Here is a 25,667-nt window from a genome sequence, read left to right on the forward strand (position 1 = left end):
TATGCTGTTCACGAATGAATATTGAAATACATTTTTTGAATACAAAAAAATCTAGGATAAATGTGTACCTTTAAGTTCCAGCACGTGGCGCTAAAACCCCAAACACGCTGTGTGCCAGCTGCATTTAAAAACACATCGAAGAAGAAAATGGACAAATCCGATTGGTCGGCTCCAGTCACCCGGAAGAAGGAAGCGACCTGGATGTCACGCCTCGATCTTTGATTATGCACATTTAATGTACGACTAAAATCCTACTGCCATTGTACAGGTATTACTGTTTGCAATTAGCATTCGGTCATGGTAAATGTATTCGTTGAATTGTTTGCACGAACTCTGACCGGAACTCAGCAGAGGTTTCTCACCCGGTATTATAACTAATAACTTTTTTTTTTCTAGGTATGGAACATGGCAGCGACTGAAACGCAACTTATGTCCAGCGTCGGGCTAATCGGTGAGACGCCGCAAAGGAAAACCGCCTCCGTTCGCCTTGCACAGGCGCGAAGTCGAATTTAACTTTGAGACCCCGTGTCAATTTGCGTCACATGATGTCGGGTGTGATCTTGCCCCGACGCAGGACGCCGGTGACGTCATCGAACGACGTCACCTGCGCCCTGCGTCTTCCGCTGTCAGGTGACGTCAGGGCGAGGCGCGATCCAGAAAGTTATCATATCTGAGGGAGAACGACAATGCATCCATGGGTCGTCCACAATTCCAATGTCCAAAAAGACAGTTCATCTGCGGCGTTGGCGTCAGCATTTTCAATACGCAGTAACTTATTCTGCCCCAATGATTTATTTTTATTTTTTTTAATGATCCACAGAGAAAGATGTGAATGGAGACACACTGTGGGTGTGGTGCTATCCCTCCGTCAGCACAGAAGTGAGGGGCGTCCTTCTCAGCAAGTGCTGCCTGACGCAGGACGGCCGGGATATTCACACCTTTGTATTTGGTCAGTTCTGTGGGGCCTGGTACTATATAACCACCGTGGAAGTACAGGAACCTACTATCCTCAAGAAGGTCCGGTTTCAAAACTGATAAACAATTTCCCACGCTGGTTGCTCCTGATCTAATGTTCTTGTTTTTAGTTTGATTGAATTAAATTTGTCTCTAATATTCCTCCTCAGGTTACTCATTTTGCAATCGTTGTTACTGCAAAAGACTTCAACCCTGAGAAATATGCTGCTTTTAGTAGAGTGTTGTGCAGGTACTGTGTGCCCTTCTAACAATTCCAATTTGTTTCTATGTAGAATAGTAAACTGTGCTCAATCTGTCCGTCACCCGTTCCGTTTTCTTTTCTTCTTTTTTTTCCTTTTCAGAATGTATATCAAACACGGCAGTCCAGTGAGAATGATGGAAAGTTATATCGCTGTCCTAACCAAAGGACTTTGCCAGAGTGACGAAAATGGATCATTTCTTATTAAGGATTATGACATCAGGAAGGCATACTTGGCAGGCTCGGTCAAAGGTAAAACGTCCAGAAAGAGGAACGGATACCGCTTGCTTTTACTCTAGTTTTGACCCTGAATGGAGTTGAACTCACATAGCCCAGCTTGGTAGAAAGCACAGTGAACAGAAATGAGCGGATGGCTTGGCCCTCGTATCAGTTTTGGTCGGTCGGTAGCATGTTGTGTCATGTAGAATCCTCTCTTCCTCCTCACTGTAATTTAGATTTGGTGGCCCAGTTTGGGATGGAGACTGTCATCCTATATACTGCTCTCATGCTGAAGAAAAGAATCATGGTCCATCATCCTCGTATTGAAGCGTTGCTGGAGTTCACGCGGTGAATATTGGATGAAGTATAAAACATTCTTGAATTGGAAGCCAGAAAGAGCCTTCCCTCTGTGTTTTTTTTTTAGTTTTTTTTAAATGAATGGTTTGTATTTCTTTCCTCTTCCTGACGGTCATCCCTCCAGAGTTCTGCCGGCCCTTGCGTGGCACAGGAAAGATTGGTCCATTCTGCATCCCTATGTGCACCTGACGGACGTTGAACTGGAAGACCTCAAGAAATGCCCAGGTTAGCAAGCCCGCAGCTTCATTTATTATCATACCCTACAAAATTATATTTTTGTGAAGCTCATCCTTGCATTTTGTGGTAAAACCATTTTTTTCCCTCATGTCGCCAGGCAGAAAATATGAAAATTATGTTTCATTTTCTCTGTAGGATATGTGGCAGGATTCGTAGATCCAGATGCAAGTAACAGATCTGACTTGTTCGACGTGTTTGTGAATTTACCAGACAGCACCATCACAGTGTCCCAGGCTGCCAAAGGTTTGTGTCCATGAAAAGGAAATATGATTTAAAAATAAATAAATAAAGCTTAAATTATGTATGAAATAAACTCATTGTTTGTTATTCTGCCACAGAGGCAATGGCTATGGGGAAGTTGCACAAGGACATTGGACATCTTATTGTCCAGTCAGCAGAGGATGCTGACAGAACCGATGCTCAGGTAATCAAGGTGAGAACCGACCGCACTAAAGTTACTCCAAACCACAATGTGACAATGAAATGTTAAAGACTAGGGGGCGGTTTCGCAGGTACAGATCAGGCCTAATCTTCAACTAAATCACACTTTTAATCTGGACGAACGGAAATGTCCTTTCTCAGTTGTGGTTTAAATAGCTTCAGACTTGCCCTAGTCTTGGTTTAAACCCCCCCCCCAAAAAAACCTGATTTCCAGAAGGAAGATTAGAATTGATCTAGGTCTAACCATTAATCAATTTTTTTTATTTAACCCTTCTGTGTTAAATTTAAATTTTTGATTAATGGATGTGGCCTCCAGGTCGACCTTGACAACAGAGGAAATGAATGACCTGGACTAAGACCAGAACCAAATCCAGACGGAAGGAGCTGACGGGTCCTTCATGACCTTAGTCCAGGACTTCCTAGTCCAGAACTCATTCATCCTAAATTAAGCAACGTCTCAGAAAGGCATTTTTAAATACTGGATTCATTGAAGTAGGGTTCGTTTAGTCCTGATTCAGATTAAAAACACCATCAGCGAAACTGCCCCTATATGTATTAAAACAAAAAGATGCTTCAAATTTCTAATACAAAAAAAACAATTTCTTTCACAGGACATTTCTGTGAAGACAAAGGAGGTAGTCGCTAACTTGATGGCCATAGCTGACGAGTGTGAAAATTCCAAAATTACATTAGAGGCTTTAAAGCAGCACCACTTCCCCACGGCCACAGAGAACTTCCTGTTTCATTTGGCAGCTGCTGAGCAGCTCTTAAGAATATAACTCCACCGTGGGATTTGACATAGCAAGGCCGTTTTCTGTGATGCTGTGTGTATTTTGCTGTTCGCCATTAGCTCCAAAAAGGTTTGCGTATGCACTGAATATATGGACATAACATTTACCTGGCAACATTAAAGCTATAAACCAGTGTAACTATCAACAAACTAAAGGACTGTACAGGTGTCATTGTATACGGAATACATCAAAATGAAGTAACTTTGACAAAATCCTGCTGCCGTAGTTGTCAGCGGAACCAGGAGATCATTTTAAGGGAGGTTTCTCACCATATTCAAATGTTTTCAAAACCTGAAAAGACATTAAGCCTTAAAATGTGAGCTACTATGGTCAGTGGTAATGTACAATATGTATGCTGATTAGTAAATGGGCCTCTAAAGTGAAACTAAATGCTATCAGAGGTTAACAAGTCACTGTCTCAGATAAGTAATTTTACAATGTTTTGGTGTTTATTTTATTTCCATCAATGTTAACTATTTACTAATAACGGTTGTGCCATACATACTTTTTAAGACAGTATATGGTGCTTAATATTTTCCTTTTTAAATTGGAGATTTTCCTGGACTAGAGCTAGCAAAATCTCTAATAACATTGAAATAATGATTCTTTCCACATTGTTCAGAGGAACATTTTTCAAATTCTTGATTGTCTTAACGTTTCATGACGTATAGTTTGTGCATCATACTTTGTTCCCTGGTACCTGGGTATGAGTCTGTCCATAATGCCAAGACTTTCATATTAGGTGTTGTTTTATATATATATATATATATATATATATATATATATATATATATATATATATATATATATATATATATATATATATATATATATATATATATATATCAGATAAATTTGAAAAGTAATTTAATGTATCTTCATGAATTGATGTATATTTCATACAATACTCTATGTTTCCATTAAATATCAAAACTGTTTTGTTTTTTTTAATGCAAATAAATATTCTCAAACAACCTAAACAATGTGACAGGAAGGAAAAGACATAACAGTTCTATTCAAGTTATCAGCTGATGTGAAATGCAACATTGAAAAACCAGGATCTGAATGATGTGCTGAACCCTTTTCTCAAGAGTTCCATAATCGCAGGCGAAAAAGCGTTAGCTTCAGGTTTTCTGCTGGAAAGCAGTTTGCCGTCTTGGTGTTTCTCCTGCAGTACGTGGAGTCATCTCACAATCCCCTGTGGTAGAACAGCTTGCTATCAACTGTCGCAGCTTGGAGATCCTTTTCCAACTTTTCCTTTTTAATCTGCAAAGTAGAGGATGGCTATTGAGTTCTACTTTAAGTAGTGATGTGACAGCGAGGGAATGCAGACCTCACCGTTCCCAGCTGTGGAAAGAGGCTGAAGGACACTGGAACCATCAGCCCGAAGACGACTGCAGCGCTGACTTGACGCAGAGGAGCAACTAGCAGCGGGTTCTTCTGGAACAATCTTCTCCTGTGATTGGAAATGTATTCAAATTGAATCTATTAAAGATTACTATACTATATAAGACTGTGTGCCGGTTACCACCAACTAAAGCTCAGCAGCATAAATGTTCCTCCGCCCGACCAGTACCAGGCATCCGTTAAAACAGAATTCAAGAAGGTAAAACCCCCATAAACAGAGACTTACTTCTGTAAGAGGAACAGCAACACATTGGGCACAGCAGCTGTTGTGCCTAATAAAGCTGCTCTTGACAATGCAGTGTCCTTCACAGCCTAAACATACAAAGACAAACACTGTTGAAAAGCTCTGCATTGTCGACTTTAATACAGGAAAAATAATATTAATTTGACGCCCTTACCTGGTCTCCGGCTGCTCCTGAGATTCCAATACAATTCCCGTTTGAATCAAACACCTGGACTCCATTATCTGACTCCTCACTCCTGATGGCTAAGACACTGAAGGAGGCCAGGATAGCTGGAGGGGGGAGGTTAATAATACTTCCACTGTGAACGGGGGACTTTCTTTTGCATCTATTACACAGCATAAAAATATAAGCTTAAGTGCAAATTACTTTCCTGACACAATAGTGTGAAAATGATTATCACTGCAGGACAGCAGATGAGGGTTACTTACCCGACAGGGGAATCGGCAGGACTGACCTGAAGAAATTCAGTAAAGGCGCAGTCGTTATACCAAGCCGGTGAATTATTATGAATGGAAGTGCCTGAAACATTAGGTGCTTCATTACATTTTGTCAAATTGATTTGTCAGAAATCGTCATTTTTTTCCCCCACATCAATAGCTTTGTAAATATGTGCAGCGCACATGTGGGATATAGTTTATATCTTAGGTCAAACCACAGATGTCATCAAGTTGTACACACCCCTGCAACCGTTGTGTAGCTAACCGATCCCGCAATCAAAAGCCACTGCTTTAAAGACGCCGTCTGCGCCTGCTGGTGAGAGATAACGAAAGACGGTCAAGATAATGCGACAGACACAGCTATTTTTCAAAGACGCAACGGTCCCATGTCCCATGTAAGAAGCCACTGAATTGTTTAATATAATTAAGTGTATATGTATGTGACTAATAATCTCTTGAACTTGAACTTGAAGTCAGATTAAGCCCAAATATATTTTTGGAGGATGAATCCAGAATTTGATTTCAGTGCTTTAGCTCAAGTTTACATTAGAAATAGAAATATTACCTGTTGTGAAGACGAATTTCTGTTTGCATAGTTAAATCCAGCAATGTAACTCTGAAACAGAAACTGGAAAAATGCATTATTTTTAGTTACTGTAGTGAGCAGTGTGACTGTGGGGTTTGTAGGTTTTTAAACATGATGAGCATCTTACCTGCCATAACAGAGCTGGCTTGACACTGCTATGTGGCAAAAGGCTGGCAACAACCTGGAAATATAGATATATTTTTAACAGGCTATACCGTATACAAACACAAGACTAATAAGTATTTGCTAATATTATTATCCGAAAGCAAACTTACCAAAGGGGCAGATATTGGTAAGAATGCTAAAGGAAAAGAACAATAGCGAGGACAAACAGTTATATAAGTATTAATTATCGTTGTTTTAGCATATAACGGCTGTGCCACGACAGTGAATTTAACTTTCCAACTATGTGCAAACGTATTAATAGAATTTGTAATCGCACGACGCAAAATACCTGGAGGACGGAAAAGGAATGGAAGAGGAGCACCAGAATCAGCATGTACAGAGGACTGGGAGAGGAAAAAAACAATTACAGCTTATATTCCTATGTTAATTTCCAATTGTAACTAATGAGCATTAAACATGACATTAAACAAGCATTAAACAATAACATTGTGTTGTTCCAGTCAGAATAATGACGACCTAAACTGGAAATATTAATATTAAATAACCTGAACATATTATTTCCATGTTGCCATTCCACTTACAAGGGACAGGGTCAACGCATGTTCATCCTAAAAGAGGAAACAAAAGGGTTTTTTTTTTGTTTGTTTTTGTTTTCCAAAATCTGTGCAACGCTGAATGTGATTATATTTGATGTGTTATCAGATTTTTGACCCTCGAACTTACTTTCTCACATAGATTGCGAGCCCCTCCAAGCGTGGAACGGGCATTCTCAATTTCAGCCTGAGGGGAAGAAACAGTAAACAACACGTAATGGTTGCACCGGAGGTTCCTGCAGGTGCAGAGAGTCAAACGCAGCACACTCGAAGTTTTATTTTGAATTTAAGCCATTTGTAAAATTGAATCTAAGAAGTTCGGATTTCTACTTACATTGGAGGAAAGCAAGGAGCTTGGATCAAGGAGCCGAAACCAGATTTTTAATCGGCCGAGAAACGCCTGAAAAGGGACTTTAAATGTCATTCAAAACATTCAAAACAATGATGGTTTTACAGCGATTGAACACCCCCGGAGCACCACCGGAGTCGGCACTTCCTGCGAACCACCACGTACCTGACCCTCGCTTTTCCAATACAGCAGATTAGGATCCATTTCAACCCGCGAATTCGTATTAAGTCTTAATTATGTGAGGTTTGCGTTCTCAAGAGCCGACACATTCTAACACGACGGACGCGCCACGCTTTCGAGGTCAAATTCTGTTTACAAATCACTTCCGCATAAACCACGTGGTCAGCGAGGGCGCGTTTGCCGCGGTCCACGGAACTCGGAAATCGGCATTTCCGATCGGTAATGCCCGCTCCCGAGCACAAAGAGTTGGGCTCGTTTAAAAATGATAATGATGATTAAAAAAAAAAAAAAAAAAAAAAACACGCAGAGGAAAGTGTGCCTGGTTGTCAACGTCACGTCTGCCTCTACAATCTCGAGTCGAAGCGAAGTTCCGATTCAAATGACCTTCCACTTTTCCGATAAGAGTTTTTCTATTTGATTTAAATTTCCGAGTTGAAAAGAACGCAGCGTCGTACTGTCTTTTGCAGCGTCATTTTGCGCTCTTCCGTCCGCATTTGTGAATATATTATTTCACACCCCATTGCACTCTAAAGTAAAAAACAGCCGTACCAAATATTGTATAACAGAAGATCACATAGTTTAAAACATTCGATAACGGCGTCTTTTTGTTAAAAAAAATAAAATAAAATAAAATAAAAAAAACCTGTTGCGTAAAACACACCCACTAAGTCTTCCTGTTGGTCATAATCCAAAATGGCAGCCACCGTGGGGAGACTGTGGAAGACCTCTGTAAGTGCAGTTTTCATTAAAAACGATCACACGTTGTGTTTTAAGGCGTCGAACCTCATCGTGCAACAACGATCCGTAGGCCTTGGTCCGGTGGCCTTCGCCGGGGCCGGTGAGGCGCTGCGACGCACTTGACAACCACGCCGGGCGTGCGGAGCGGAGGACAGGCCGCCTGCCGTGGTTTCCCAAGGGACCGTCTCACAAGTGGCTGGAGTCACATTCAAGTCATTATTATTGTTCATTTTAACCGAGATAATATATATATATATATGGGTGCGGTTGTATTATTAGATACCATAGTAAAGCAACACAGTTAACTTAAAAAAATAATTGAGTCATTCACTCAGACAATTTTTCAAAATGTAAATATTATGAATTATTTTCGTGTCTTTATTTGAGCTCATCGCAATAATTCAGTAAAATATATGATCCTCCAATCATACGTTTCCACCCGAATATCGTGGAAGTTCTGCGCCAGCGTTAGAAATGATGCAATATGTAGGTAATTAATAATTATCCACATGTTATTCACAATTATTATAGTTAAAAATTAATTATTAAGTCCGCCCGTGCTGTTACGGTGCTTTTCTTGCTACGGTGAATGTGAATTATTGCGATTGTAGGGGCGTTTAGTGAACACAACAGACAATTCAGTTGTTGATCGCAATTACATGTACGACAATTGTTATTATTATATATTATAAGTGTGTCAGCAGACACGCGTCAACCTCATACTGTATACATTCAGGTATTATGAGACGACCACATCGTGTTGTCCAGCTCGAAGTTTGAAAGCAAAGCTGTAGTGCTGTTTCCAGTTTTCCTCTTGCCTTTATCGTGCGTGTTTTTTGGGTTTTTTTTTGTCCATGGGAAACGGTAAAACAAGTCAAATCGGGTGTCTTAGTTCACAGGCCCTATAAAGTATAGTGTTGACCTATGTGTCACCTGTACATCGGGGAATAATTAAGCGAGTCGGAGCCAGTTTCCCTTGTCCGCTGTTCTCTCGCCGACATTTTACTGTCGCTCTGAGGGAGATAAGAGAGCGTAGTGTGGCGTAAGATTCTGGAGTATTGCGGAGTAAAAAGAAAAAGGGGGATCTGCACCGACAGTACCCTGTCGCTAGATGGCGCTCTCCTTGTGGGTTGTGTTTAAAATGAATTGCCCTAAAAATGTGAAGTCGTCATGTGGATGTAGAGTGTGTGGTGGGAGTCACCGGGCGCCATTGCTGCTCATCAATGTGCATGTGTTCTGTCCAAAATGGGATGATAGCATATTATTCAATGTCCCGAATACATTTTTAATATGTCCGAACACAGGGTGTGTGTTCACTGTGTGAAAAGCCCGTCCCAGGGATTTATTTAGGCAAATTTAGATATTTTTGGTGTATTTTACACCGATCATATTCCATTCAGCCTTAAATGAGCTTCCGCCTTGTTGATAATGTGCCGACAGCCTATGGAAGAAGTCCTTTCCAAATGTTGCATTTGTTCTTTTTATTAAGAGACGCAGAAGCTCTTTAAGCTTACCTCAGTGCATTTACTATGTCTTGTTAATGTGCTGTTTTTGTTTTTAGGCCAGAGCTACAGTGGGAGGCCTAAGGGCCGCCTTGTGTCCACATGGTACTTCTGGAAGCAGAGCCTTGAGGAACCTACCCTGCCACGCCCCCCAGAGAGCATGTTTTTCAGCCAGTATGTTTTTACAACTCACAATTATCTTCACCAAGTTCTATAACATCCACTGCATCAATCATAAACACGTTGCCAATGCAGTCTTGGTTTGGCTGTCGGCCCTAGTAGGGCTGTCTGAAATGTATAATAATGAATAAATAATAATAATAATCAATCATATAAACAATAATTTATTATGATAACATCTGTTGATCAAAATATTGTGAGAAATGTGAGGTCAAATCTTGACATAATAATGATGTATCACTATATGACAAGTTATGGATTTCATCAAGATACAATAGCACTGAAAGAAATTGAAATATAATCGTGATTATTGAGGACATTTAACTTATTGAGTTAATATTTAGGGATATTTTGTGTTGGTGTCAAACTTTTTTTTATCCAGAGAAAGGAGTCTATACACAGTTGTGAATCAGACCAAGCTCTATACAAGCTTAGGTTCCGGGAGAACGCTACAGATGAAATATGGTCTTCGGGTGGTAATTGGTTATTAACGAAAACCTATTTGAACCCCGTCAGGCGCGGCCAGATGTGCTGCAGCTGTTACTCAGCCTGCGCCGGCTTTTAACGCCACCGCCGTCCTCAACGGGGAGTTCAAGGAGATGAGCCTCGAGGACTTCAAGGGCAAATACCTGGTCCTCTTCTTCTACCCTCTGGACTTGTGAGTGGTTCTGTTTGTCGTTTTGAAAATTGTGCCCAAAATGAATTTCTGGCTTGCCATAATTTATTTGTATTTATTTTTTTTTCGGTCCATTTTCCTCCTTACAGCACTTTCGTTTGCCCAACAGAGATCATATCGTTCAGCGACAAGGCGAATGAGTTCCACGATGTCAACTGTGAGGTTGTGGGAGTGTCTGTGGACTCGCACTTCACTCACTTGGCGTGGACCAACACTCCACGCAAGGTGTCCTGAGTCACTTTTCACAATGTTTCGCAATATTGATTTGTAACATATGTAATGTAATATGTATGTAAATAATGTTTTCTATTGAATAAGTTGAAAATCATATTTTCTTTTTAGGCTGGTGGCTTGGGCAAAATCCATATCCCTCTCCTCGCTGACCTTAATAAGAAGATATCTCGTGACTACGGGATTCTCCTGGAGGGTCCAGGTATTGCACTGAGGTATGTCCCTAAATATATTTTGTATGTAAATATTTCTAAAAATAATTTGGCATTCCAGACAGATCCTTCAATTATTTTGTATTTTTTCCGCCTGTGGAATAAGAAAAACTTGGAAGCGAATACATGTTTATTTAGTAGTTAAATTGAATAATATCTCTCGTTCTGCCGCAAGAAATATAACCCGCAAGTACTTTCCCTAAAAATAATAATAAAACTACCAGTGTTATTTAAAAATGTGTTCTTCAGGGGCTTGTTTATCATCGATCCCTATGGGGTGGTGAAGCACATGAGCGTGAATGACCTGCCGGTGGGTCGCTGCGTGGAGGAGACTCTGCGTCTGGTGAAGGCCTTCCAGTTTGTGGAGACCCACGGAGAGGTGTGCCCAGCCAGCTGGACTCCACAATCTCCCACGGTGAGTTTGAGCTGGAGTCACAGGATTACATTAATTTTTTCGTCGCAATTAGTTCAGATCCCAGTCCGGCGTATATCAGTTTTGATGATGTAAATTAATGTCGTCACCTGAGGCGTCAGTCTGTGCCGCCATATTGCAATATAAACTAAATTTAATCATAGCTGAAGCATGATCTTATTCTGTTGTTTTCTGTTTCAGATCAAGCCCACCCCTGAAGGTTCCAAGGAGTACTTTGAGAAAGTCAATTAAAGAAGTGACATACAGCTCGTAATAAATCAGTAGATCAACCAGGTCTGAAAAATATAAATGTACTGTCTTGAGTTTGAAGTAAATTTATCCACACCCCATCCATACATGATTCAATAAATATATTGTTTATCACTATTTAGTTTGTTTCAATTTATTTCCTTGTCAAAGTTGAACAAAAAAAAGGTCCCCCCCACATCTTCTAAAAGTTAAGGTCCATTGGTGTTTAACTCTACAGACAAGACACGAAGCATATGAAGTCCAAGCCGTGACTTATTTGTGCTATTTGAAGCAGCTGGAACCCAACTGATGCACCTTTAATGCTTGTTCTCCTCTCAAGAGGTCAAGACTTAATTTCCTGTTACATCTGTGCAAAGCTTGTAACTCACGGCAACATTTTCAAACTAGTCAACCTGATAAACAGCATTAACAAAGCCACACTTGCATAACCCCTGTACATAAACATGTTTATTTTGTTTATTTTTTACAGCAAGTTAATATGCAGGTTTTAAATGTCTTATAAGACATTAGTGGGACACAACATGAGGTGCCAAAAATCAACATTAGTGGGGGGGGGGGGAGAATCAGAATTTTGGAAGGAAAAACAAAACAAAAAAAAAAGGCATAGCCATTTGTCATACATGTGAGGTACATACTGTATTTACACAGATGGGGGCAAAGAAACTATTTGAAACACTGCAGCACTGCATGTGGTAATTAAAACATCTAATCGAGTGTACATAAATTTCACTTTGTACAGGATGTTTGCAGGAACGAAGCGACCGCCTGATTCCTTTGGACATTCACAATTATGTTTTTTTTTTTTTTCGGTTAGGCAACAAAAATATTGTGAAGGAGGCGGCTTACCTGAAGATGGAGAGCCATTTTAAAGCTTTAAAAAATATATATACGTGAAGTTAGAACAGTAGAGGTGGTTTATAAGCAGGATTTCCCAAGAAAACGAAAGTAAAAATCACCCTTTTGTGTTGCTCTGAACGAGTCAACACCAACAAACAGCGCTGAACAAGCCGGAATTTGATGGTTTGAAAACTTCATGCAATTTCAGGCAAGATGTAACAACGCCACCAGCCCCACCCTAAGCACCAAAAAAGACAAAAGGAAAGACAAAAAAAAAAAAGGAAAAAAAAGTTTGTATGATTCATTTAAAAAAAAACAAAAAAAAAAAAAACACCCTGTAGTAAATCTGTACAACGAAAATACATTGGGATCTACATCTAAAGGTACATTAAGGTTATATACACTTTCCCCACCTATCCATATATTATCTTTACAAGTAGACTTCATTCAAACCCAAACATTGAGAAAACAGAAAAATGGGGGAAAAATGAAATCACAACAAACAACCATTTAAAACAATCTGTTGGTACTGTACCTCAAACGTTGATCAGTCCCGTCTTTTTATTTCATTTTTTTCAACTGTACAGTAAACTACAGCAGGACTAAAACATCTTTCGTCTCAACTGGATGGATTGCTACTGTAACGGAATTAGAACTGCCCAAAAAACAAAAAAAAACAAGAGGAAAAAAAAAAAAGGGGGGGGGGGGGGATGGTTTTCATGTCCTCCGTCATTGCAGAGGAAGTCAATTGAATCAACCGCACGATGCGCTGTGATGTCATCACTTATGGTGAAGCAAATGGAGACCGAAAAAACACAAAAGTAACGATATTCAGAGTGACTCAGCAATACAAAATAGAATCAAGTCAGAGCACAGACAAACCCAACTCTCCAATATTCTTATACAATAGAACAAAGGCTTTCAGTACACTTAGGCCTCTTCACTGAAGAGAGCGAGACGAATCCATCAATAAAGATCTATGTTCTCTGGTCTGAGGTGGGACTGGACTGGAAAGCGAAGCCGTGTTACACTTCAGCGTTCCGCTCCGAAATGTGTATGTTTTCGCTTGTAAGCATTTGATTAAAAACAGAAACCCCGCGTGTCGCGTGTCACGTCTCCCCGCCCCCCCCCCCCCCTCCCCGCCCCCCCCGCCACCGCGAACTTGCTCTTGTTCACTTTGTTTTGCGGCGTTGAAATTCATTCTGAAAAATTACAAACTATGAGATTGCGCAATCTCTTTGCAAACCAGAAAAAAAAAAATAATAATAAAATAAACAAGAAAAAATAAAATGAAAAAAGCAAGGAAACAAAACAGTAAAGAATGACTTGTGCCCGCCGCCTTTGTTAGAATAGGATGGGGCAGGTCTCCCCTCCGCCCGCTCCTAGTCGATTTTCACATTTGTGTAGATCTTTCTCACAAAGGCACTTGTTCCCATGTATCCAACAGCACCTGCAACAAGAAAGCACTCTTCCAACAACAGCATACACAACATGACGGTTTAGGCATTAAACACTCTAATGTTTTAATTTTGCATTATTTAAAAGGATAATATTAAATGATGACACGATAAATGTGCATGTCAATATATACATTTGTAAATTCTAGCGTATGAAATTTTGCACTTGGCTCTTATTTCTCCTCCATGCTGTTCACAAACACAACCGCAGAAGGAGCTCTTTCTTTCTTTAGATAAGAGGAGTCACCCAAAGACAAGGTTTGTTTTTTCTTCCTCAACCAAGGCACCATTAAAGACATTTAGCAAGAGCTACAAAGACAGTATGAGAAATTTAACTTATGCCTCCACCTTTGAAGTCGTCAAATGGGCCAACTGCCTATAGCCTTCAATAAAGCATAATAGGCGTTTTTATCAAAACGGAGACGGTTTTGGTACAGCGAGTATATCTCACACACACACACACACACACACACACACACACACACACACACACACACACACACACACACACACACACACACACACACACACACACACACACACACACACACACACACACACACTCTTTGCCTTATTGGACAGATAAGCCACTGGATGCTGTTGGACTCACCGCACATGATTCCCAGCGCAGTACTAAACACAGCCATGTAGCCAAAGTAGAAGGATGTCTGGAACAGCCCGTACATCCTGAGACAACCGAAAACGATGCTCAGATCAAACGCAAACATTTAACATTAAGAACAGTTTGTTCTTGTCATTAGGGAAGCTGACTTTTTTTTCGTGAATTATTAATTGACGAAGTTTGAGAAAAGGTCACGGTAACTGAAACTCACTTGGTTTTGAAGAAATAGTAGTAAAAGGAGTACATGTAAACGTAAACAGCTGTAGACGCAGCAGAGAGGAAGCTTGTCCATTGCCTGACAGGGGGAGTGGGGAGAGAGAGAGAGAGAGAGAGAGAGAGATTCTTTGTTTAATAAAGAGTTGCAGGTTGAATTAACAATGGCACTAAGCAGCTTCTTGACTAAATTTACATTGACTGAAGTTGTTCAAATAGGTGGAGGGTGTCTGGGTTTTTGACCAGGACAGCTGAAACTGGGATTGGAATTTAAAGCTGCAGGAAACTACATTTTTTTTATTTTCTAATACTCGCTGTCAATTCCTTGAGATATTACCAGGAATGCTTCAGCATTTCCCTGCTTGTTCTTTTACATGTTTGTTTCTACCACCAAAATCTTGATGAGCCCGTCAGTTTCAAAGTCACAAATGGGGCTGCCATGAAAACCACGGATGACCAGTCCTTCCTGATTGTTGCCATCAATGCATGATTCACAGGTTCCTTCATTGAGCGAGTTGATTGAGTGAGTCAGACTGGGAAAACACAAGTCATCCAGATACACAGTGCTGTTGGATGCATTTGGTGACTTTTCCTCTCAACAACTAGTAAAATTCTAATGTTTTCTGCATTCAAAAAAACAACAACAACAACATAACCCTAACTATTTTGACATTTGTCCCACCAGAGGTAAATAAAATTGAACTAATGTAAAACAAACAAACAAACACCCCCCCCCCAAAACTATAAAACCTGTGGTAGAAAATGGGTGATTTACATGTACACATGTTTTTGTCAGGGGGGGCGGCATCCTGTCAAGGGGGGTTTGCCATCAAAAACAAAAAAACAAAAACAAAAACAAACAGATTCAAACCACACATTTTAAGTAAGTAAATTAAATTCCAAAAACTGGCATGGTATTCAACTCACCATCTGTAGTCTTCAGCATTCAGCAAAAAGTACGTACACACGATGGTGACACAGACAGTCACAATGCATAAAATAACCAGGACCAGCATCATGAAGCCATACACATAGTAGATCTTGTAGGCCCAAAAAGACGTGAAGATGAAATACCTAGCGAACAAAAGCAGGTGGAGGAGAAAGTTAAGCCATGAGCATTCATGATCATTTTTAGCAGATAACTCCATATCTAACTTCCCGATGTTTGGGTTGGCTATTGGTGCTTTCAAGAGATAATTACATACAAGAAACATCCATTACTAATGTGGATATTGTCTGTATTAATTAGAGGTAGCAGCATCGATTAGAACAGAAATGAAGGTCATACAAATGCATTACTTTAGAATAAAGCAGACTTAAAAACAACATTTAACTACATCCTATCACGATACTCAGTCTCATACCACAATATACCACAGATAGTCTCAATATTGCCCAGACCAAAGAATTTCATAAAATGAATCATTTGAAAAAACACTCAAATATCTATACCACTCTCAGGGGATGCTTACATTTCAATGAAGATTGAACCAAAGGGCAGGATTCCTCCAAGGCAGACGATGACAGCTGGCTCCATGAACCTAAAAGAACACACGGCAGCAAGTCGTCAGTTTGACTGTAGCCATAACGCTCTTTCAAAGAACACAAAGTATTTAACTAAATTATAATCGTTATCTGGTCCCACAAACTTTCAAGTGCATTTAAACTTTCAGTTGTGTAAAAATGTAAAGCAGTCTACGGATAAAGTGAAGGCTAAGGCCGGGCGGAACAAAGCAAAGCGCGGGTCGGGTCAGTTTTGATCACTCATAAATTTGAAAAATGGCAGATATTAAGAGTAAATCAGCCAGAGGGGCATATAACATTGTCTTAACGATAACGAATGGCTATTTAAAATACCCTTTTTTATATTCAACAGAACTAATGATAATGTAAAGCGTTTTGAATTTCAAAATACAGAAGGCCGTGAATGATGATGTCATACGGGTTGGGTCAGTTGGGGTACTTTCCTTTGGTTTGAAAACCGGTACGGTTTGGGTGCAGTTGGGGGGGGGGGGGGGGAATAAATTAAAATAAAACTCTAGATGGAGGCAATACTGGGTGACCATTACTACTTATGGCATGGGAAACGCTGCATCTTATATACGCACTTTCTTTAATGGCTACAATGTCAGCCCAATGTATGAGCACATGACACGACAGATCAACACATCTTACTCTACTGAAACACTCTTCTACTACTTGGGTTTTTTATTGGTTTATTCCCAATGTGTATAGGTCTAGCTATCCTGTATTTTACATTTCTTACAAACACCTATGAGATATTACAATATGGATTCATGTTAATATGTGTACGCAGATGTGTGTATGGGGGTCTTAAGCTGTTAAGAATGAATGTGAATAATAAAGGCACTGAAGCCAAGCCTACCATTTCTTCTCAGGGATTGGCCGTGGCACAGCATTAACTCTGCAGGGAAAGTTTGGCTGGCCGGACAGATTTCTCCCCAAAATAGTTCCGACCAGGTTTAGAGGCAAAATGACAAAGAAGCAGATGCAGCAAACGGCAACCTGCAAATCGGGGAAAAAAATAAATCCACTTAAATTTTGATATTCTATGCTGGACCATTTTGGTGACAATGGTCTACATGTATTTTGGGACTGTGATTTGTGGTTTTTCAGGAGGGACTCACCATTGTGCCAAAGGGGATGGCCCTGGAGGCGTGGTAGTAGATGGCAATGAAGTTGATGAAGAAGGCCGTCCCACACACCATGGCTGGGATCAGGAAAGCCCCGATGAACATCTGTTTAATCCATCTTCTGCCTGTGTTATCAGAAACAAAGGCTATAGTACTGTACAACAAGCAAATAATTCAAGGTGTGATAACGATTCAGCAACCAACACATTTGAAGAAAGTTCATTCAGGGAGAGACAGTTCTACCTCCTTGCTTTGCATATAAGCTCCCGCCGAAATAGCCGTTGACAGGAGAGGTTGCGGCGTACACAAAAATGGCTGTGCTCAGCATTGATCCTCTCCTATGGAGACAAATGAAATGACACGAGTTGAGCCCTGTGAAATCCTCGCACCCATTCCCCACACAGTGGCTCCCTTTTTCCACTTGCCTTGCAATTATTCATTTCCTCAAACTTTGGATGTTCTGCATTAATCATCTCTGCCACAATCACATCAACTTTTCACCTTAAACAATGCGTTAAGGCCATAAAACAGAAAATAAATATAAGCTTGAGCATTAAGGGCGTCAGCAATAGGCACATTAAGAGGAACAGTTTTATATCAAAATGTTTTCAGTGTTGCAGCAAAGATGCTGACGTTATAAAGGAGAGTCATCGCTGGCCTTTCCTTCGACAAATCTTAAAAAAGTCTGCGATATGGACTGTTCAGATAACAGCTCCAAGAATTCTTATCCATTCCTATCCTTTAAAATGGTATTTCTGAATTACTGAGCAGTTATTGCGAGAAATAACAATACCAGGTTCAATTCTTCCAAAACCACGTGACCTGGCTGAGGCTCCTGGGATGCTTACTCTGTGTACAAATCCTCAATCATGGCGACAATGATGACGATGAGGGAAACCGAGAAGATCTGGCACCCGGAGCCGATGAGCGAGGAGAAGATCATGGGATGGCTGGACGGCCGGAAGACGTCTCCATGCACCTGCTTCCACCCGTACTCGTCTCCCAGGTCCCGGTCCTGCAGGGAAAAGCAGCGTTCCAGTTTAAAAACATTCATTTGGACAAACCAAATGACACACAAGAAAAGGTTTTCCGGTGGAAATCCATAACATGATCTGTTGTGGATGGTGGAGTAATACAAGCCCCAGAATTCCATTTGGAAATGCAACACCACCCCCTCATTTCTAAGCTCTTTCTGTCTTCTTCTGATTGATTGTTTTTTTATTTATTTTTGGTTGATTGAGGTAGTGGCGGATTTTTTTCCCCATCCGATGGTGCTGTTCTTTTTTGTGAATGTCCATCCATATTGACAGTTTACTGACCGCAACTAGCTACGCTACTTTTCAAATTCACAGTGTCTGCCTTTCACTTCTTGTGTGTTCCTGATCTGTGGATTCTTGCCGGCAAAGGCGGAGCCCGCTACCAAGAATGGAAACAGTTTTATGGAGGAGCACATGCAGAACACAGACATTAAATGGCTGTTTCTTATATAGCCAGCAAAATAAATATGGGATAAATATAAAATATGGGAATTCTGTACAAAATAATCTAACAGACGGCCACTTTAAGAAAAAAAAAAGATAGAAGAATACAGAAGAGTATTGTACATAGAAAGATTACAACGCATTCCAAATTATTATGCAAATTGAATTTAAGTGTCCTAAACATTTAATTTTTTGTTTTTCAATGAAACTCATGGATGGTATTGTGTCTCTGGGCTCTTTGGATCACTGAAATCAATCTCAGACAACCTGTGATAATAAGTTTAGCAGGTGAGCCCAATTAAAGGAAAACCGCTTAAGAAGGATGTTCCACATTATTAAGCAGGCCACAGGTTTCAAGCAATATGGGAAAGAAAAAGGATCTCTCTGCTGCCGAAAAGCGTCAAATAGTGCAATGCCTTGGACAAGGTATGAAAACATTAGATATTTCACGAAAACTTAAGCGTGATCATCGTACTGTGAAGAGATTTGTGGCTGATTCAGAGCACAGATGAGTTCATGCAGATAAAGGCATAATGAGGAAGGTTTCTGCCAGACAAATTCATCGGATTAAGAGAGCAGCTGCTAAAATGCCGTTACAAAGCAGCAAACAGGTATTTGAAGCTGCTGGTGCCTCTGGAGTCCCGTGAAGCTCAAGGTGTAGAATCCTCCACAGGCTTGCAGTTGTGCATAAACCTACTATTCAGCCACCCCTAACCAATGCTCACAAGCAGAAACGGTTGCAGTGGGCCCAGAAATACATGAAGACTCATTTTCAAACAGTCTTGTTTACTGATGAGTGCCGTGCAACCCTGGATGGTCCAGATGGGTGGAGTAGTGGATGGTTGGTGGATGGCCACCATGTCACAACAAGGCTACGACATCAGCAAGGAGGTGGCGGAGTTATATTTTGGGCCGGAATCATGTGGAGAGAGCTGGTAGGCCCCTTTAGGGTCCCTGAAGGTGTGAAAATGACCTCAGCAAAGTATATAGAGTTTGTGACTGACGACTTTCTTCCATGGTACAAAAAGAAGAACCGTGCCTTCCGTAGGAAAATCATCTTCATGCCTGACAATGCACCATCTCATGCAGCAGAGAATACCTCTGTGTCATTGGCTGCTATGGGCATAAAAGGAGAGAAACTCATGGTGTGGCCCCCATCCTCCCCTGATCTCAACCCTATTGAGAAATTTGGAGCATCCTCAAGCAAAAGATCTATGAGGGTGAGAGGCAGTTTGCATCAAAACAGCAGCTCTGGGAGGCTGTTCTGACATCCTGCAAAGAAGGGTCCTATGTTAACATGTAACTTGGCCTGTTAAGATGTTTTTGATTGAAATAGCTTTTGATTTCAGTAAATATGACCTCCTAATTGCTGCAAATTCAACAAATGACCATTTTCAGTTCTTTACAACCTATAAAATGTTTTGAAACTCTGTTGTGCATAATCATTTGAAACAGTGCATTTTGAGTTTTATTTTTGAGAAAAATACTGTTATCATTCTGAGGTTTATTCAATAACATTCAAATTATACCCTAACGGTTGATGACTTAAATTATACTGACTGTCATTTGCATCGACTATTTAGGAAAATCAGAGAAAAATATCATTTGCATAATAATTTGGAAAGTGGTGTATAAGGATGAGTGATGCAAAATCTTTACCATGTCATCCATTTCCTCCTCTTTGCTGTATCTGGCGTAGTCCTTCCTTAGTGTTCTCATCAAAATCATGGACACCAGACCCACCAGGAAAATGACCATCATGAAGGAGTTGAAGATAGAGAACCAGTGAATCTACAAAGAAAAATAAGAAAATCAACCATAGCCATTAAAAGAAGTACTTGTACTAATAACATGAAATGTTAAGTTCTTGAGGATCTTCATATACATGGATAAATTAACAAATTATGACTTCACATGAAAATTCTAAGTATTTAAACTTAATAGATTTTCTGAATAAATGGCTTCATATTTTGAATAAACAATTACAATTACTGTTGATACTGGGTTCAGCCGCACAACGTTTCCCTGTACAACTCAGCGCTGGAAGCTAATTTCCAACTACTGCCTGCAGCGGTAATAAATTCTCAAATTTAGACGGAGATTAAGACCATCTTCCCAACCAAAACGCTAATCACAGAAAGGGGAGCTGAAACAGTCTGGTGCTTGACATGCCACAGAAAAATAATCAACCAGAATTGGTTAATTTTTGTCTAATGTTCATTTATTAACAAAATGATCTTCTGTTAGATCTGAAATCCAAGTGATCTGCTTGGGGAAAGGAGCTGCAATGATCAGTGTATACAACTGGTGTTTCATGCTGCAAGAGGCGACTTACTCTGTGCTGAAAAAAGGATGGATCAAGGTACTTGTCAAATCTATCTTCAAACTTCACATCGGACTTCTTCCACTTTACCTGCGACAGGTAACAGATAACCATGTTTTTTTGTGTTGATTTAAAGCGTGGGTGGTGTTATTTACAAAAAGAGTAAATAATGCTGATAGAGATAGACAGACACACATATATATATATATATATATATATATATATATATATATATATATATATATATATATATATATATATATATATATATATATATATGAAAACACACATATAATACATTTACTGTATTTCAACACTCACAGAGTAAGACATTGCAATTCTTGTGTTTGGCACAAGCTTGACTTTGCCTTCGCTGGTTAAGTTCACATCAACAATTCTGTTGCCATTGAAACCAATCTCCAGTTTCTTGTACGTCCAGAGGTAATGATCCTCTCCATTTTCATCTGCCTCGCCAACAATACCTGCACGACAAAACCCAAACATTAAGAGATTTTGAATCTTCATCAAAAGTGTCCAACTAGAACATAAGTGTAATGCTTATTCAAAATTTGGAAAGATAAGCGTTTGACATAATATTGAAATTGAATACAGTATCAATGATTCTAATCTCCTTTGCACTCACTCACTCAGAGAGAGAACGAGAAGTTGCTGCAGCCTGAATAAAGGAACTAACAGGCTTACTGGCAGCAGCAAATAATAATATGGATTCGGTAATATTGCGTTTTTATAATGGACTATGTCAAGCAAAGCTTCCAGCTGCAAATTCTGCACCAGTTCAGTTTGTGCAACTGGTGAACTGAAAATGTATTGCTGCAGACTTACAACCAGGTTCTGGAGGAAGGAGGACTTAACCACTTAGTGAAACCACACAAGCAGTAGCCAGGTAGACACCCAATTTGGCACTAAAACAAAACAGTTTTATCAAAAACTTTTTTGACAAAACTGTCAAAATAATTAACAACTGATGGAGCTCAGCACAGGTTGGGGAATTAAATTATCATTACGCCGAAGCTTGTATTTGATTTCAAACCAATAGCCAGTTTTACTTTCTTGCTCAAGTATTGAGTATAATAAAAAAGTAAAACACCAAATTTGGACCTTAAATGTGTGTGTATAATGACACTCCTTAAACACCTAAATTTCCCCCCAGGGATCAATAAAGTATTATCTTATCTTAAACAGGAATGCCGCAAGCTGTGCAATTTTTGCTGGTTGTAAAATTAAGTTCAGGGAGGGCCATGGATTGGCTGTGGTACTTTAAAAAGATGATTGTGTCACACTTTAATTGATTTAGATTCTGAACTATCAGTACATACCAAGTCATGTATTGCAGTAAGTTACACTGGAAAAGCAAGTTCACTTCCATAGATATAGCGAGAACAATTGCAATTGACTAGCTGCTATATATCCCAGAAACCGGATGTTGAGTCAAAGCTCATATTTATTCTGAATACAACATTTGTATGAACTACAGTGTGCTAGAGCGTCCCGCCCTTTGTCCAAATTATCATCAGGTATTATATGTTTTGCAATGTTTGAACAGCTTGATCGTATCAGTTATCAGAAGGTAAGTGACATAGAATTACAACAGCTTTGTTCCATTACATATTAAAAAAATAAAAAGGGCTTAACTAGGGCTGCCCCCTAAAAGTCGACGAGTCTAATCATTAGTCAGGGATATATTTTTTATATGTGTGAATCGTCTGTGTCCATACAGGAACACGGCTCTCCGTGCGCCTGGATTGCAGGGGCCCATTCCTCCAAATAAAACAACTAGAAAGAGTGTGGGGACGGGGCATGACTCGAAGATCCATTAAGATTATTTTCTGCGCATAACGCATGGAGAGGGGGTGTTCGGGGAGAGAGTCACGGAGAAAGTGTCCCCATTACGCACGGTTTCGTTCCATAGGCATTGTTTCATTCCATGAGCAGACATTGAATAAAAATAACCTACAGCTAAAATAAAAACCCAGTTTTTGCAGGCACACGCATCGCTAGCGTGTGCATCGTTGGTACCGTCGGAGAGGGAGACAGCAAAATGTGCCTGGCTCACCCCTCTCCCAACCCCTCTCCCAACCCCTCTCCGGGATGGTGCCCTAGGCCGCCACCTATCTCGCATATAGGAAGAGCCAGGAAGAGCTGAGGCGGCTCTGTCTGCGCCTCCCCAAACCGTCGAATATTCGCAAATTCTGAGTCGGATAGGGCCCAAGTGACTAAACTAAGGATGAAAGATTTTGGAAAATAATCAAATTGCAATTTTCTTTAGACTAATATTGCGATTTCCATTTAGTATGCAATTTTTTTAAGTTCTTGTCTTCTGTATTATTCACCAAACACAAGCAATAAATCATTCTATAGTATGACCAACATAAGATTGGATACAGTCAACATATAAACTGCTCTTTCCTGTAGGCAAGGCCTGCATGTTATGATGAATTGATGCACCTATTGATATGAACAACAAATAGTCATGTAACTATTGAATTGTAAAACGAAAACTCTTCAATCATAGACAAAAATTGACTGATTGATTTAACTTCAAGCCTGGTAATTGTTCAAATCTGAAAATTAACATTAGCGCCGAATCCGATCGCGGGCACCCCAATGGTGGCGCGCAGAGGTGCCCAGATAGCGCCCCGATCGCCCCCCGGCCCCGATTGGGATGGCGCACGGGGGGGTTGTCTATCTCCCCTTTAGGATAGATAGATAAGATTTAATTATTTTTGTTTTGTTTTGTTTTGTTTTAATCGCAACCTCTGCAATTTTTTAATTGCGTTCTATTACATTGTGATGTCAGTTTGAATTTGATTAATCGTTCAGGCCGACTATAAACCAGGCTTAAGTCATTATATTTACTCATTTACAGATGTAGATCACTATGACTTTCGGCCGCTACTTGGTCCCTGATGCACTAGCAGTGTGGGCAAGTCATTCAATGAATGAGAACTGGTTTAGCTTCTCTGGCGTCAAGTTATTTCAGCCCTTGCAAGAGAGGTTACCAAGTCAAAAGCCACGCAGTGACATGGCATGCAGAGCCAAATTAAGAATAAACAGTCTCTCATTGCCAAACAATTATTACACTACATAAAAATAATGGAACACTCACAACTATGCATGCAGCATCAACATCCAATTATGACAAAAATAATAATAATTATTAAACCACACAAAATCCACAAATACTAAAAATTAAAGAGATCCTGGTATGAAGTACAACTTACCCCAGATGGGGAGGTCGTCAATGTACATTTGGTACCAGTAGTGATTCTTTATAGCGTAGACAAAGGCATCCCGCTTGGCTTTGTCCAGGTCTATTTCACAGTAAGTCGATTGCATGACTTCATCTACGGGGACACAGCAGTGCAAAAGCAACTTAGTTAAGATTGTTCAAAAGAAGGATGTCATCTTATACAGTCATGCAATGCGTAGAAAAGGACATTCAAACGTTTTGAGCAACAAGTGTGTGTAGCGTAATATGTTGGATACCTTTGAACTTTATGTCCAGGCCGCTGAATTCCAGCTCCACTCCCTGCAGAGCCTCTCCAAGAGTTTCATGGTAATGACTGATTGTCTTCTTTGTGCCCACGCAGAAGGGCAAGGAGAAATACTTGTATGTCTCTTGTCGGTTATGGTAAGGCCCTACTGTATTCATCCATAACACCACCTCCTCTTTATCTGTGTACTGTAACAGGAAATGCACTTTTGAGAATTACAAAGTAGCAATGCAGTTTGGTGAGTCTTACAGGTCCAATGTTGTAGCATCTAATATTCAGTTAATACATGTCCATCTGTAACCACTAGTAACATTTAGGACAAGGCGATATTGACAAAAAACAAAACAAAACAAGACATATTAGACAAATACATGGATTTAGTCAATGACTATTGATGCTTTCAAGAGATATTTACACACAAGAAATTTCTGAGACTTATTAGTAATGTGGCCGTTATTATAATTACAGGTGGAACGGAAACAGCGGTTTTAAATCAAAGAAAACAATCTTGTTCTTGGGAGTTTCAAATAGCAAAACATTAACATCATCAGCTGCAGTGTCAATATTATTTTGCAGTCACCAAATTACCCGAAGCCAAATGCAATGAAATTTATAAACAAAAAGGTTAATATCCAATGCATCAATGGAGACACAAGTTTATATTTAATAAGTATAAAATATGACATTACATAATAAGAATTGAAGGGAACACTGTTGGATTTAATTGTATGCCACTAGATAACATCACTACTGGACACTTACTAAAATGTAAACTGTGACATTGATTTTGAATTATCCATATAAAAGGTTTTTATTATTATTATTGCTGTTTAGGATTATTTGTTATGCTGTTCGCCTGTCTCCACTGACTATTACGAAGACAACTTTGCAGGCAAGCTTGTCTATGAAAATGTGCGTGGCCGAGTAAACACATTCAGGTTCACAATAAGACCAGAGAGGCCCTGGAACCGGCTCCACAGCGGGGACTAACGCCGGGGCTGCTTGACAAAAAGGCAAATAACACGTTCAGCCCTTGGGGGGGGGGAAAACGATGCAACCGTGAGCCAGAACACTCAACCGAGAGTCCTTCATCTTACATTTACAGGTTTTGGAGCGACTCGACAGGCAGTGTGCCACTTCCGCCGGTGACTACATACTGTGTG

General features: G+C 40.0%; 4 protein-coding genes across 6 annotated transcripts in view; 2 read left to right on the forward strand and 2 right to left on the reverse strand.

Annotated features, from left to right (window-relative positions):
- The first annotated feature begins 186 nt into the window (after positions 1–186).
- On the forward strand, positions 187–3,997 carry dennd10 (DENN domain containing 10). Of its 3 annotated transcripts, none has more exons than XM_080016175.1 (10): positions 187–237; positions 397–451; positions 821–1,017; positions 1,125–1,204; positions 1,317–1,465; positions 1,669–1,780; positions 1,914–2,014; positions 2,162–2,269; positions 2,365–2,459; positions 3,079–3,997. In XM_080016175.1, the coding sequence occupies exons 2-10, from the start codon at positions 406–408 to the stop codon at positions 3,244–3,246; spliced, it is 1,056 nt and encodes a 351-aa protein (XP_079872301.1). In that variant the 5' UTR covers positions 187–237; positions 397–405; the 3' UTR covers positions 3,247–3,997. The 3 variants fall into 3 exon arrangements, with proteins under 3 accessions (XP_079872301.1, XP_079872300.1, XP_079872302.1); XM_080016174.1 differs by having other exon boundaries at positions 193–268; XM_080016176.1 differs by having other exon boundaries at positions 193–268; positions 2,365–2,450.
- Positions 3,998–4,184: 187 nt separating this feature from the next.
- sfxn4 (sideroflexin 4) lies at positions 4,185–7,303 on the reverse strand. The gene is made up of 14 exons (XM_080017167.1): positions 7,167–7,303; positions 6,987–7,052; positions 6,783–6,839; positions 6,641–6,667; positions 6,388–6,442; positions 6,209–6,234; positions 6,061–6,114; positions 5,913–5,975; positions 5,589–5,660; positions 5,339–5,429; positions 5,064–5,179; positions 4,892–4,977; positions 4,597–4,714; positions 4,185–4,524 (listed from the first exon to the last, which is right to left on the reverse strand). The coding sequence occupies exons 1-14, from the start codon at positions 7,203–7,205 to the stop codon at positions 4,447–4,449; spliced, it is 948 nt and encodes a 315-aa protein (XP_079873293.1). The 5' UTR covers positions 7,206–7,303; the 3' UTR covers positions 4,185–4,446.
- A 497-nt stretch (positions 7,304–7,800) lies between these two features.
- On the forward strand, positions 7,801–11,519 carry prdx3 (peroxiredoxin 3). Its single transcript, XM_080016312.1, has 7 exons — positions 7,801–7,910; positions 9,481–9,595; positions 10,118–10,259; positions 10,367–10,502; positions 10,620–10,723; positions 10,970–11,135; positions 11,334–11,519. The coding sequence occupies exons 1-7, from the start codon at positions 7,875–7,877 to the stop codon at positions 11,382–11,384; spliced, it is 750 nt and encodes a 249-aa protein (XP_079872438.1). The 5' UTR covers positions 7,801–7,874; the 3' UTR covers positions 11,385–11,519.
- A 1,911-nt stretch (positions 11,520–13,430) lies between these two features.
- tm9sf3 (transmembrane 9 superfamily member 3) overlaps positions 13,431–25,667 on the reverse strand; it is a 12,604-nt gene continuing 367 nt past the window's right edge. The window contains exons 2-15 of the mRNA XM_080016849.1: positions 24,497–24,692; positions 24,232–24,354; positions 21,311–21,471; positions 21,002–21,079; positions 20,326–20,457; positions 18,034–18,200; positions 17,429–17,523; positions 17,180–17,310; positions 16,918–17,057; positions 16,004–16,072; positions 15,459–15,605; positions 14,530–14,613; positions 14,307–14,383; positions 13,431–13,689 (exon numbers count right to left, since the gene is read on the reverse strand). Of these exons, the coding sequence (XP_079872975.1) occupies positions 13,622–13,689; positions 14,307–14,383; positions 14,530–14,613; positions 15,459–15,605; positions 16,004–16,072; positions 16,918–17,057; positions 17,180–17,310; positions 17,429–17,523; positions 18,034–18,200; positions 20,326–20,457; positions 21,002–21,079; positions 21,311–21,471; positions 24,232–24,354; positions 24,497–24,692 (1,668 nt within the window). The 3' untranslated portion in view covers positions 13,431–13,621. The remainder of the gene's footprint in view (positions 13,690–14,306; positions 14,384–14,529; positions 14,614–15,458; positions 15,606–16,003; positions 16,073–16,917; positions 17,058–17,179; positions 17,311–17,428; positions 17,524–18,033; positions 18,201–20,325; positions 20,458–21,001; positions 21,080–21,310; positions 21,472–24,231; positions 24,355–24,496; positions 24,693–25,667) is intronic.

Source organism: Zeus faber, assembly GCF_960531495.2.
Source record: "Zeus faber genome assembly, chromosome: 16".
Lineage (NCBI taxonomy): Eukaryota > Metazoa > Chordata > Actinopteri > Zeiformes > Zeidae > Zeus > Zeus faber.

Coding starts and splice junctions, on each gene's coding strand:
- dennd10 (XM_080016175.1), top strand. CDS start 406: ATGGCAGCGACTGAAACGCAACTTATGTCCAGCGTCGGGCTAATCG. Junction 1,466..1,668: donor CTTGGCAGGCTCGGTCAAAG/GTAAAACGTCCA, acceptor ACTGTAATTTAG/ATTTGGTGGCCCAGTTTGGG. Junction 2,460..3,078: donor CCGATGCTCAGGTAATCAAG/GTGAGAACCGAC, acceptor TTTCTTTCACAG/GACATTTCTGTGAAGACAAA.
- sfxn4 (XM_080017167.1), bottom strand. CDS start 7,205: ATGGATCCTAATCTGCTGTATTGGAAAAGCGAGGGTCAG. Junction 6,668..6,782: donor CTCGCAATCTATGTGAGAAA/GTAAGTTCGAGG, acceptor TTCCTCTTTTAG/GATGAACATGCGTTGACCCT. Junction 5,976..6,060: donor AGCCAGCTCTGTTATGGCAG/GTAAGATGCTCA, acceptor GCATTTTTCCAG/TTTCTGTTTCAGAGTTACAT.
- prdx3 (XM_080016312.1), top strand. CDS start 7,875: ATGGCAGCCACCGTGGGGAGACTGTGGAAGACCTCT. Junction 10,503..10,619: donor GGACCAACACTCCACGCAAG/GTGTCCTGAGTC, acceptor TTTTCTTTTTAG/GCTGGTGGCTTGGGCAAAAT. Junction 11,136..11,333: donor GGACTCCACAATCTCCCACG/GTGAGTTTGAGC, acceptor TTTCTGTTTCAG/ATCAAGCCCACCCCTGAAGG.